Source organism: Syngnathus floridae, chromosome 3 (genome assembly GCF_059516105.1).
Source record: "Syngnathus floridae isolate MCC-2025c chromosome 3, RoL_Sflo_1.0, whole genome shotgun sequence".
Taxonomy (NCBI): domain Eukaryota; kingdom Metazoa; phylum Chordata; class Actinopteri; order Syngnathiformes; family Syngnathidae; genus Syngnathus; species Syngnathus floridae.
Genome location: NC_142415.1, coordinates 18,345,738 through 18,359,907, shown reverse-complemented (window position 1 = coordinate 18,359,907; position 14,170 = coordinate 18,345,738). Strand labels below are relative to the sequence as shown.

The 14,170-nt window shown below is 43.6% G+C and overlaps 1 protein-coding gene across 4 annotated transcripts in view; it reads left to right on the top strand.

Moving 5' to 3' along the window:
- Positions 1-14,170, top strand: part of LOC148400908 (uncharacterized) — a 54,539-nt gene that overhangs the window by 899 nt on the left and 39,470 nt on the right. For all 4 annotated transcript variants that reach the window (XM_088372099.1, XM_088372097.1, XM_088372098.1 and 1 more), the window contains exons 2-3: positions 1,352-1,491; positions 4,179-4,293. In XM_088372099.1, coding sequence (XP_088228225.1) covers positions 1,352-1,491; positions 4,179-4,293 — 255 coding nt within the window. The remainder of the gene's footprint in view (positions 1-1,351; positions 1,492-4,178; positions 4,294-14,170) is intronic.

The window sequence follows — 14,170 nt, the reverse complement described above, 5'->3', positions numbered from 1 at the left end:
GCGTGACGGAAGAAGTCACTCCTTATGAGGCTTAAAGTGTAACAACAAGCCCGGTCAAATTCATTTTCCTCTCAGTGATCATCTGCTCAGAGAAAAAGAAAAATCATTCAAATTGGTTCCCGTCTTGTCTTGTTAGGATGACAGCGATTTATGGCTCGGCGCTAGCTGCTGCCAGGGGTCTTTTCTCGGGAATTTTTCAGTCTCCAATTATCGCAGCAAATTGGATTAAATCTGCATCTGCACCACAGTTCCATTTTAATGTCCAATTCATTAGCAAAACTAACATTCTTATTAGAGCTTTAATGTTCTCCTCATGGTTTATGAGGAAATATGTACTCGCAATTACACTTAGCCTCTCACTTAAGCACTCTTGGTACAGTGTGTTAAGTCTACAGTGTCCTGACTTTATGACATAAGACTTTTTGAGTTCACGAGGGGCCCAATAAAACGTGTGGTTAATATCGGCGTACCCTTTCAACCCGCTTTATTTACTTCATACAATATCCTTTCCGATATTTGACTTCCTTGTTCCCAGCGAAGGAATTCGACAAGGGAACTCGTTGTGGCAGGCGTAATGCGATAATATCAATCATAATTGTGTTTGGTATAATCTGCTTGATTGTCATGTCAGCGTGGGAAGCGTCAAGAGGGTCTAGCGGTGGAGCCCTCCTCCATTAATAATAGGGCGGGATCGATGAGGTACAGTTCCACTGTCACGACTTTGATGGCGACTGGCTTTCTTGGCCACCGCCGATCAATAGCGCGTCTCCTCGGGGTCCCCTCTGGCTCCGGGGGACCGAAGCGACACCTCAGTTGTGACTGCACGGGGTTTACTTTGTACACCAGCAGACAAATATTTGATTTGGACTTCGCAGTGGGATTTTGCACGAGGGGCAAAGGGAGCAGTGCCCCAGCACATCCAGTGGATGGCGCTGTAGCATTTTGTTATCTATTGAAAATTAGCACTCAAAATACTAACTTTATTCTCATAGTATGGACTCAAAAACCCAAAAAATCATAAAATTATGAATTTTCAGTTTAACATTTTTTATTTTTTTTTCTTATATTGTGACTTATTCTAAAAATATAATAACTCCATCCTTATTCTCCTGATTTTTTTTCCCCCAACCATAACGTAAGTATTTCTTAATATTAAGTTTTCCCTTATAAAAATCTGACTTTCATTCCAGACATCATTCCGCAGCATCTCTTAACATAACAAACAAGCCGTGTTTACAAAGCAGGAACAAGTTCTCCATAGGTTCCATCACGAGTCTGTGATCACCGTGACCTCTTGCAGGGAAGCAATTGACTGTGGAAACTGCAAACTAACGTCTGCTTTTCCCCTCAGATGGGCACAGCTGGAAAAAATCCGCCACCCAGCCCGACAGAGCCAGGCTAACACCGCACCTCCCACTGCTGATACCTCCCCCAAGCACTGGCATCTCTCTCCTTCGCCCTCCTGCATTCTGCTCAGACCCATTTGCAGACGTGAGTAGACCGCAACAAGCTTACTCAACTATTTTCCAAGTAGAATGTTAAATGAAGACCATCCTTAAGTTCTTGTTTACAACATTGTGTGGACATCATTTACGACAAATTCTAAGTGTCCCACTTACCTGTAATGTACCTTCAAGAGTGCAGTCATGTATTCAAGTGTAACCACAGTGCAACGGCTGCTTGATGCATAAAGAGCCGCAGACACGCTGACATAATACTGATGCTAGCATAAAATGGACCGGTACGTGTGTAAGTCATCTTTTTGTTGCGGTTTCCGCCTCATTTTTACAATTGCTCGCTGAGGTTTGCGCTTGTCTCCAGCAGACGTGTTTCTCATCGGCTTATGTTAATGTCGGGAGCAAGTGTGACCGCTCCAATAGAAAGCCAGTGACACGGCCTGTCTGTCACCTGACACCTGCCAATAGTGGGGGTCTCGGGAGAGGGGGGGGATCTCGGGGCGCAACACACACACACACCTGATAATTATTGAATTATACACAGCGCGCCTCTTTCACTAACCTCTCCTCTCCCGGGACCCAGCTGTTCATGAAATACCTCCCAGTAAGACAGGGGGGGCAGCTTGGGGTGGGGGGGCATTAAAAAAAAAGAACTATGCTTCAGTGGCTCTCAATAGCGCGGACATTTTTTAAGGGAGGCCAAGTGAAAAGATACAATTTCACTCAATGAGCGCGCTGCAATGGGACGACACAAAAGAGACAAGATAGTGCAATCTGGAGGTCAGTGACACCGTCGCCTGTTGCTGTAATGACTACACTTGCCTTCATAGCTTGCGCCGCCTTTGTGTGGGCTTCACTTGTGCCTTGTAATGCTCTCATCCCGTTCATATTCATTGACAAAAGAGCACCGGGATGGAAGCTGTGTTACTCGCTTGACACGCGTGACAGTCACATTAAATGTCAGGTGGCGGCAGAATAATTTGGATTCTTAGTAGTGGAGGCTTTATTAGGTACACATCAGCACACTAATAGACATTGGTCAATGCGAGGAGTATGATAATGATGAGGAAACCCATGCAGGCACGGGGAGACCATCCAAACTCCACACAAATAGGCCGGACCCAGAATCTAACCTCTGAACCCTAAACCTGACCTCTGAACTGTGAGGCGGGCGTGCGAAACAATGTGCACGGTGCCGCCTTCACATTTTATTTTTATTCAATGCATTTATAATGAGAATAAATTATACAATAAAACAAAATTCCACTAATTGCTGTAGTAAAATAAATATAATATAAAGTATGTCCTTTGGTGGGAAATGTTTTTAGAAGTCAAAGTAATTCAATTTAAATTTGAATTTAATGAAAATATTTGAAATAATTACTTTCAAATGTAGGAAATTTGCCTAGGAATCAAATTTATTCCATTTCCATTAAATATGTTTAGATTTATTTTTCATAGAATAATAGATTTATATTAAAAATGTTGAATTGTTTTAATGTAATATTTAACAAAAATGAAATATATATTTAAAAAACATTAGATATATAAATAAGAAAAAATAGGTAAATCAAAATAAAGTTAAAATTATTATGCATGTTTTTGAAAAATGTACATAATAATAAGATTTTATTAAAAGTATTCCCACTGGGAAAATGAGTGGTTTGGATGATGGAAAGATAATTTTATTGAAATTTTCTGTGCATATATTTTCTTTATAAACCAACAAATGTGAGGGTGACAGGCGTCCATTATGTAATGGACCTTAGATCTTCCATTCTATTTAATGTAGTTGGTTTGGTCTTTTTTTTTTTTTTTTTTTTTTTTTAACAAGAGAACAAGAATACGGCCGGCACAAAAGTCAGTTTATTAGCAGATGAATCTTTTCCATTGTTATCTTCTTTCTACTTTGTAGTGGTGAAACCCAATCGGTGTTCAAAGAGCACACTTCCTTTCTACTTTATTGTCTTTCAAAGTTGAAAGCAGAGGAATAAATCAAATAAATAAAAGAAAAGCAAAAGCAGTGTATTTACCTCCAGTTTTGATGCGTGTTGCAGTTTTAAAGGATGGCGAGCGGGGGTAATGAAAAGGACTGCAGTAGACCGAAAAAAAAAAAACAGCCCATCCAGCCAACCACTTAAGATATCTTTGAAGATGAATCAATCACGATATTATGGCGAAAGTCGGCAAGGTGGCTGGCCGCCGCCGATCGAACGCTCGGCGTCTTGCACTTCATAGCGGCCCGCGGGGGGCATCATTGACGCCCTTGATTGATCGCGCGATGGAAGTGACTGCAGAGAAGAAAAGGATTACGCTTGTCAAAGGGCAGTCAATACAGCGAGGCCGACGCTCAAATGTTTGCACTAAATCTCAAATAGTGTTTGCAAAGCTGAAAAGGGGAAAAACAGGAGGACAGAAAAAAAAAAGGCTCATTTTGCTCAGAGGACCACTCGAGCTGACAGGCCGCCTAATATGTGTGCAATTCATCAGGCTAAAACTCGAAGGTTGACAAGAAAAACTCTTGATGCTTTTTAAACTTGTCCTTCTTGACCTTCTTCTTTTCTTTTTTTTTTTAAACTTTTGTGAGACGTCCTAGCAAGATTTCACCGGTCAGAACTTACTAATTTCTTCGTTTGTACTTGTCAGAAGGGTAACAAAGTGGCAGTTCAAATCTTGTGAGGACGTTTCTGCCAATTAAGTGAAATTTCCCTCTGTTTGTAGAGAGCATCCATCATTATGACAGTTGGCTCTTTTGATGGCCTCAATAGCGCTACCTACAGGCCTTTGGTGGAAGTCTGTTTCAATCAGTACTACGATGACAGGATGCGCCATCCAGGTGAGATTTACACCATCTTCTTTTGCCGTGTGTGTTTTATATAAAAATCAAAACATGATTGATTGGGGTGTAGCATTTGTCCCCCCTCCTTTTTTTATACAAAACACCAAGTTCCATAAAGTGCTATGGAGATAAATCACTGTTATCCTTGACAGCGCTGACAGCGTTTTAAGCAGCGGCAATCATGGGAAGCACCCCGGGAGCCCCCTCGCAAGCCCCCCCCTTTGTGCTGCGTTTTTTGCAAAATGTCATGAGGGATGGAAGGAAGGCTGGTAGTGATGGTGGGGGGGGCGTAGGACTCAAACACTGACATAAACATCCCAGAGCAGTAAGCAAATTGTGTTGACGAATAAAGGTAATAAAGGTTTTGAAGGAAGGGGGGGGGGGGTCCCGTGTGAATTCCGCTCACCCGGGTAAGATTATGGTGTTTGCTTTTATCTGTCAGGGATCAATATTTCAAACGTCCGATAAAAGGGGAAATTGAAGTGGGAATAGACGGGAGGACCATAAAAGTACAAAAGCACAATTATCAAAACACACTTAAAAGCGCCTAATAGGACACGCGCATATTAAAAATGGACGCCACCAAACACCCTGTAGTTGTTAGATGGAGGATTCTGTAGACTTGTGAGCAGCGTCTCTCTTCTGATGCCATTTATGGACCACTTTTGTCCTTTACGAGCAAAGCATTAAGAGAAAGTGTGACACAAACATTTGTTTTAAAGCCCAACATCGCAGTATAAATGTAGCTGCAGCTTGTTGTCATATAATCTAAAGTTTCCTGTCTGTTGTAATGTTCTTCTGTTTTGATAGTAGGACTTTGCATATAGTAAGCAAGACATGTTTCATTTCACATTTATTTGAATAGGTATCAATGCTACAACAATTCATTTGTAATGCACATTACCGCCATCTACAGGAATAGAGTGGAACAGCATTGAACACAATTTGGGATTCTACAACATGGCAGTCATTTCCATTGATAACATTTGTCCTATTTTGCTTTCAATATTTTTTTTGTTTAGCTTTCTTTCACTATCTGATCTTGTGCTAAACTAAGCTAAGCTAGTTGCTAGCGAATGTATTTCTGTTGCTCCATTCGCAAAACAGTTTCGTTAAACATTTCAGCGGTTTGTTTTCCGAATGTTAATCTTTACTTTCAAAAATATTCTTTTCCTCGTTTGGACGTGATGATAATGTGATATACCCTCCTTTTCTTTTCTAGACATATCTAAATCATCCTTCATTAAAAACATGGGTCAATACTTCTACTCTCCTGCTGAAGCAACGTGAGGGGCGCTTCATTTTCACACTTTTCTCTCCCCCCCAAAACAAATCAATGGCTTCTATTATCTTCTAAACACACACACATGCACACACACATTCGGTGTCATTATAGAGGACGTTTTGATAATGACTTGCATTAATTCAGCACAACACAATTAATATTGACTTGCAAATGTTGCCCCAGGACACTAAATGATGCAAAACTTTTCCATATTTGTACAAAAAGAAGCTAACCACAATGTAAATACAAATCTCGCATATTCACAAGTTCTGGTGATGTTTCGTTCTCCCAGGCTGCTGAGGCATGAAGGCGACCCAAAGCCTCTTTCGTTGAGCGCTGCACGCTTGGCCTCATTAACAAGAACAAATAACTCCATCTTATCCTACTTTTCAAGATGTTTCTTTTGTCCCCTCAAGTTCAAGAAGCGTTTTTAAGTACATATCCTCCCTTCCAACCCTTGCCAGAGCTCAAAACAATGAGAAAAGGAGAACCCAAGTGTACTGAAACCCAACACTGTTTTTTTAAGCTTTGCTTACAAAAGAGGGCCACTCCAGTCATTCTCTGGACTTTAGTCAAAACAGTTTTTAAAATGTTAGAGATCACCGTACATGGTGAGGAAAAAGTGTGTAGTGCACCACTCAAACAATGATGTGGTGAAATACAGGCTAAGCTAGGCTAACTGTTATAGCTTATTTGCTAATTACATTTTGAGAAAATGCTCAAATGTCTCTCAGCACGTCCCTTGCCTAAGTTTGGCTGAGCCATTCGACCTCCATCAATCCGTCTTTGCTGTCCTTCAGCTTTAATTTTCCTCTTGATTCAATTCACATTTTCTTTCGCTATTTGCTTTATATGATAGAAAAGTGACGAGAAACATCTTGGGGGATGAATTTGAGTTCCCGCGGCGCCTTCGAGGGCTCATTTTCAAAATAGTAAAGGTCTCGGCGCATTATGACCGTTTGTGCTGGTGCATTTGATGGCGCTCGTGCAAACACGAGGCGGACGACCTCCAGCCATATTCCGCCGTTTTCCTTTTAAAGATCAGCGGTGTACCATCTCCCTCCGAGGGGATCACGGCCGCCTTTAACGGCGTTCGGGGGAGCCTTTCAAAAGTGTTTCACGTCGTCATCTCCGAAGGCAGGCAAAGGTGACCGACTTGAAGCGGGTCGGCGCATGATCGGTGTGGGAAAAAATTCAAGGCCCGCTCTCGGTTCGATACATTCAAACAGCTCGGGTGTTATGAGACGTGGGATAGTGCAGCGCGCACACACTGTCTCTCGGCCCCCCGACGAGGATAATTCATTAACTTCCCTTAATCCTCCAGCAAGAAAAAAAAGATGAAAAGCTTGCTGCATATCAAAAAAAACAATCATTTGACTGCTGCTGCTGCCACCCCCCTCCTTCTCCCCTCTTACATGCATGTCATGTGTTAATGAGCTCGGAAATACATTTTGGCAGCGCCATGGGATGAGAGGAGCTCAATAAAATATACACAGGAGGTTGAAACGGCAGGAGAATTAAAAAAAAAAAAAAAAGCTTTTTGACAATGTTAAGCCCAGCAGCCGCTTTGAGGCAACAGAAGGGTTTTTATCAGCTCTTCAGATGTTAGATCATAGGGCGCGCAAAGCTTTCCAAGGGTAAGCAAAGTCAGGCGAGGCGGTACTGTACCGCTAACACGCTAATGCTACTCATCACCCATGCTAGGACGTAACGAATTTCATATAATTGGTTGCTCTACTTTAGTGGAATCATCAGGTATCTTTACGTAAGTAGATAATTCCAACAACGTTTACCTTCTGTTAGAAATCTTATTTTAGTTGCTAGCTAGCATTAGCTAATTTAGCATTTTCTCTGAGTCAGAACTTCAACAGTTTTTGTTTCTCGTTCGTTTCTAATAGATTTGTTGAGTGAAGCAAGAAATGACTTTAACTAAGAAACATACACTCTATGCACGTTTCAACCTTGGTGGAGTTCTCGTTGACATTGCGGATGATGAAACGACAGGCACTTTAGCTACGTCGTGCTGATAAAGCTGCCCAACCCCCTCGTGGAGGATGATGGAATCAAAAGCACTCGCGCAGGTTAGCATCGCCATCATTACTCTCGTCCCGCTCCATTAAGACTGACTCCATTGATGCCTGGCCAAGATGGAGTACAAAATCTTTATTGTTGATATTAATATGCGGCTCAAAATGTGGCGGGAAAAGCTTTTTCTTCGACACTTCCAATATGGAGATGAATATTTCGTAGACTGTCAAAATACCGCTTAAATTTTTTAGATACATGATTGATGACCACCAATATATGACGCTAACCTTACAGATACATGTTTTTTTTTTTATTGGATTAAAATTATGGATCTTACTGCTTTTATTGTCCAGTTGGAAGAGCGCACGTTCAAATCTGCTGCGACACACAACTCAACATCAGCTCTTCAATGATGAGCAAGCACTTTTCCTGCATTAAAAAAAAACATCCTTCCTTGCTCATCTCTTTTAAAAATAAATAAAGCCGCATAAAAAACGAGCCACTTTGAAGCCGGCTTGTTTATCGAGGTGCGGCCCTTCAACCGTTAATGAATGTTGATTCAGCCAGGGCCGTATCCCGCTTGCGTCCGTATCCGGCCCTCGTGATGAAGGGCCGCGCGGCTGCGGGGGAAATGGAGGCTGTTTAACATTAAAAATGATGATATTGCATCAAGGCGATAAATAAGTGCGTAAATATGTGCGACGGGAAGCAGGATGACGGATAGCGGCACTTGCCGCAACCCATTAGTTGTTGACAGCTCCTGCAAGGGAAGCAAGTGGGAATGCGCGGCCTGTAATTCTGTCTCATTACCACGCCAGACGGCACTTCCTCTCGCGCACCTTTAATTCATCTCTTATAGTTTGCCTGTCAGCCACTTTGTTTTATTGCAAACTAACTTGGCCGCTCGCTATGACGCCCGATTTACGGCGGCCAATCGAAACGCCCGCAAATCAGAGAATATTTTCATCGATTTGCTTCAAATTGTCTGATCTCTGCGATGTTCCCGCGCAGCCATTGGCCGCTCTTTGCTGATTAGCTTTTTCCTCTCTTACAAATCAATCGGCCCGAAGCAGCTGATGCCCCTGCCATCCAATCAGCTCTGACGCATCCAAAATAATTGTTGATGATGTTTATGTGAGCCGAACTGCTTATCGCCCTGGAAGGGTACTCCAAGCAGATGCTTGAAATGAAATGCAGTAGCTATATTTTTGTTAATCACACACAGAGCAAGTGAATCGTTATTACATAAACTGTTATTACGTGAATCGAAAAAAGTATAAATTGATATTCCTTACTATTAACCCACAAATCCATTTTTGCAGGGAGGTCAAAGAAAACAAACGTCACGTCACAAAGGACACTTATGTTCATAAAGAAAATTGTCAGATCTGAAGCGGTTATCGGAAACGGCCCTGATTTATTTATAGGAAAACAAAATCTTGTTTCAGCTCGTCAAGAAAAATTCAAGCCACGCCGCAAATAGCAAAAAAATCCACAACATTGACGCCAAGGGGCTTATAATTACTTTAACCTACTGCAGTGAAGCACTACTTTTGTCCAAATGTAGCTTTGTAAATACAAAGTAGAAGACAAAACGAATTTCACATTGAAAAAGAAAAGAAAATCAAATGGGATTTTTTTCCCCACCTTTTTCCTGCAATCGCCTCTTTCTCCTTACTACCTCTCTCCTCTCCCTGGAACTCTATCTAAATCTTATTTCATCCCCTTGCGAGCTACTTCCACTACCTTGTCACTATGAAAGCCATTTGGCTGACAGGGAGGCGGACTCTCACCGCGGCGTACTTCCTGCTACAAGGTGTGGCAGATAATTATAGAATGCATTCAGGCCGGTGGAGGTGTGCTGCTGTCCGCTTCGAATCTAAGGCCAGTCACATGCGCTTAGCTTCAGCAGCTGGGAAGGCACCTACAGGTCTGAAGGGGGTGGGTGTAATAGTGACAATGGACAGGTTTAATGTCATGGCCACTGGCGTCTGTGTCCACGTCATGTGTGCGTGATATGACTTTGTGATGACAAGCGGTGATTTAGATGGAGCTGGACGTGGACATGGAGAAGCCTGAGGGCGGCTCACCTACTCGCACATTAGCGTCACTGTCAGGAAGACACAACGATGAGAGCTGAGTGGGCACGGAGTGACATGTTGGGCAGACTGTTCGATTTATTTATTTTTTCCAATCCAAGAAAGCTAAAGGGAATGGAAAAAATGGTTCTGTATTCTTCAAACAAGACGACAATGTTGTCAGGTTTGATGTTAGCTTTTTGTAATATTGCAACAAAAACGTGGGAGTTGGTGACGGTCCAAAATGAGAAGAAATAAAGAAATAAATTTCATTTTATTGATACGTAGAATAGGAAAGCTAAACAGTGAAATTATTATTATTTCTAACTAAGCTTAATGATGCTTTGGACTAATATCAAATTCTCAGAAGAACAAGCTTACCTGTCATTTTGTTCTGAAAAATACTGTGAGGAAATGCAATGTGTGTGTGTGTGTGTGTGTGTGTGTGTGTGTGCGTGTGTGCGTGCTTGTGAGACCTGGCATGGGAGCAATTACCGTCAGTAATTTCATCTGCTGACATACGCTCAACATTGTGTAGTAGGATTCATTTGTAAAACTGCATGAAATAGGAACTTGTAAGCCACAAGCTGTAAAAAAAAAAGGGGAAGAATTCAAATAACTTTCCTCATTGAGATGTTTTATAGATTCCACATTACCAATGACCTTGAGAGGGTTAGGAGAGGAAGCGCCTGGTGGAAGGCAGCCTTACAAAGTAGAAATATTAGTTGTTATTTTCAGGAATTTGAAGTTAATACAGTAGATGTTTGCATTTGTGGGAGAAAATGGAACACAGATGTGAAGCACAACTAAATACGACTTTACGAAATGAGATGGAAGAACAGTGGGTAGCTTCCATGTCGCCGTTTCAGTTTTTTTGGGTGAAACGGTTCAAAACGGCCTTGTTGTGCATCATTTCATTTTTCTTCCCGGCTTGTGATCTTGTACAGGAAAAAAAACCCAGACATGCAATCAACCACTGATGAGTGGGCCCATCTTTGACTGATTAAATAAAAAAAAAATCCCGGCATACATTTTTGAGGGACTTCCTGTTTGGTCTGTCCCGCCTCCTCCTCCTTTTGCCTGAGAACAGGCACTTACTGTCTCCTGCATGCATATTAAAAATATTTACAAAGCTCCTTTTAATAATTGCATTTCCCTCTCAACTTTGTAATTTTCAGAGAGCGGATGGTTGTGATAAGGAAGTCCAAACATCCGGCACGTTTGTCCTTTGCGTGCATTGTTCCCCGACAATTAAGAAATGTGCCGCTTGCTAGCCTTCATTGACGGACAATTCCCTCCGGGAGGAAAGGGTAGGGGCGTCTGCGCCGGTGAGGGTGGGGGGGACAAAAAAAAGCGACAAGACAAAGCAGAGAAATGAGACGAGGCTTGTCCACGCGCAGGTAGCTGCTTGGTGTCAGCCTCGCAAGCATTGCAGGGGCCGGCTGCCTGAAGACGCCCATCATCACGTCGATAAATCCATCAAGGAGATCAATGATGCTGCGGATCACTAAAAGTTATCGGCTTCAGCCCTGCCAAATCAGCAAACACAATCACTATGTAAATCCATCTCCTCCGTCTTACAAAGACTGCTCACCCCAAACCGGGACCAAAGTAGTCCTGAAAAGTGAGCTGTAAAACTCACACCAAAATTAATCGGTTTATCAACAACTAATCGTTTATAAAATTAACTATTTTCATAATCATTAAATGACTAAATAAACAACAATTACTATTATAATTTAATCTAAAATAAAATGGCGGATTATTTGATGCGATAATCGAGACAATAATTTGTGACATCCCTAGTTCACATGATTGACGATTGTTACTCGATGCACTCTTATTGCCTTGTGATCATCTGGCCTGTTGTTTGTCTTTGTAGCGGTTCACATAGCTAACTCGCCACCTGTAGTTTATTTGCTCGATGTAGTGGTTCACCTGAGTATAGGGATCAATTCGGTCTCCCTGCAATTAATCGATCACGATCCAGTTTGACTTTTGTAGTGGTTCATATTCCTTGTCCAGTGTCGTTAATTATGGTTCACATAATTGACGTTTGTCAAGAGCTGATCTGATCCAATTCATGTCCACATTTAACAACCGACAGTACATGTCAAATACCAAAATAAATATCGGAATTGTCTTGCAACGTCAATCTTTGTAGTGGTTGTGTGGTAGTGGCCTTCACAGTGGCCCTGAGATTGACTGTCCGTCCGACCACGGTGTCGTCTGTCTTTGTAGTGATTCACGTTGCTGACTTGTATGCATCTGGATCGATTTCGACTCAATGTGCTGATTCTTGAAGTGAAAAAGTTTGTGAACAACTGATGGAGTGTGTACACTTCTACCAGAAGCCTGTCAAGGGGCTGTTTGTTCATACCGAGGGGACATCTGTGCCTCCTGATGCTGCCGTGACACTCCCTCTCCACACACACATGTTCTACCCCCCCTTTTCTCCTCACCTCTCCCTTAAGTTAGTGTCGCCCACCTCCCCCAAGACAGCTGGGTGACCTGCAGGCCCAGCCGGGATAGCGACTCACTGTGATGAAATAGAGGTAGGCAGTTGTTCACGCGCCCCCCCTCGGGGTCATTATTTAAAAAGTGACAGAGACTCCAGTGAGTGAAACGTGAGCGATGTAAGGAAAGGAGGCTGAGGCATAAGGGGGGTGGTGGGGGGGGGCGCAGGTGTATTGTCCGTTGGAGGGCGAGGCTGCCGGGAGACAAATGAATCCAGCAGGCATTTGGTACACACCGGAGATTGCTTATCGATCCGGATCGTAGTATTCAGGCGGGCCTGAGAGAAGGCTGAGAATTTTCTGAGGGAGTTAATAACCTGGCAGCTCAGCTGTCTTGTCCAATCCACCAAAGGCGGAGGCCTAATCAGGGCTGGATTCCCTTTTCTTGTCCCCCCCCTGACGTCCCCCGCTACACCCCGCGTCCCCTCCCACCTTGGCCACTCACTTCCACTCCGTCGGAGCCGGGCGAGTGATTGAAATGACAGCCCCCGTTGAAAGAGGCTAATCAAATTGTTTATTATCAGTCTGAATCAATATGTATGGATTGTTAAAACATCAAAGTCGGGGGGCCTGCAGAAAATAATAGTCGGGGGGCCCGCTCACCCGGCGGCAGCAGCTGCTCGCCCTGCTCTGTTTAAAACGACGTTCACTCTTACTTAAACCCCGTGACCCGACTGACGGGGTCCCCGAAAAAATTCCCTCCGGCGCATCTGTTCTGGTGCGCCCGATGAGCCGGCGGTCCTCAAATTGGGGACCCCGAACCATCGGGGTTCCGCAAGCCGTAGCTTGAATGTCAAGCAACCACGCTGCGATTTGATCAAAATTTTGTGAGCTCCCGTCATTGGACAGCTTCACGCTCAACACGCTCTTGTTTCCCTCCTCTTAACGCGCCGGCCCGATTGCAAATGAGTTCAGGGCTGATGAATGAGTCGGCCCAAGGGCGAAAATTGGCCCGAGATGGACATTGTAGTTGGTCGGGAGACAAGCCGGCGTGGAAGATTGATGGATCGCCATTGTCCGTTCATTGGCGCCCAGCGTGACACCTCATGTTTGGCCGGGGTCCACCTCCCCGACACTTCGCAAACACGAACCGCGTCGCCGGCTTGATGGAATGATTAGACGCTGAATGATATGTTCTCCTCCGTCTTGACCTCTTTACCGGCGGCGAGCATTAAGATGGATCGCTGGCGAGTGTGAAGACCCAAGGTCAAAAGTGAGGAGGCATTCAGCTGCCTTAACACCCTCCATTGCCATCCATTCATCAATTTCTACATGTCCGATCCTCTGCAGTCATCTAAGTGAACCACCAAAAAGACCGATCACGCCCCGAACCGATTCAGTGAGTGACAATTGATTTCACGCCGATCGTCAGCTACGTGAATCACGACACCGTGGTCTCATTGGCAGCCAATCAAAGGGCAACTATGATCAGCACTAAAATGTGAACCGCTGGACTGATCACGACAACGAATGAAAGTCGGTTCGCTATGTGACCCGCTACGTTCTGGACCGTCAGTCAGCAATGTCAAAGCACGACACTGGCCCAGCTTGTTTTGCTCAGCGCGGTAATCTGTGCACTTGATCAGGGCATGAAGCCAACTGTCGTCCAGCGCAGCGCACAATGAAGGTGATTGATTGGACGCTCCGGGGATCAAACCCTCATTTTGTTCCTAATTTCGCCTGTCACTCATCTGACTTCTGCCGATGTCCACGTTCAATAACAGCCCCGCTCATCTTTTCAGACAATAGTCACGTCCTAATTGGAAGTCCATGCGACTCCTTATCATCCAGCCCATTACATAATCCACATGACGGCAGCCGTCATCCATCATACCGCAAATTTGTTCCGTCTTTTGGGCTTGGATGATCACAGGCAACGGAGACGTATTGATTTTGCACAAAACGCTAAGCGGAGACTCCAGAAGTGGATTGTTTGTCTGTTATTGATAATTGCTTTAATGAGCATG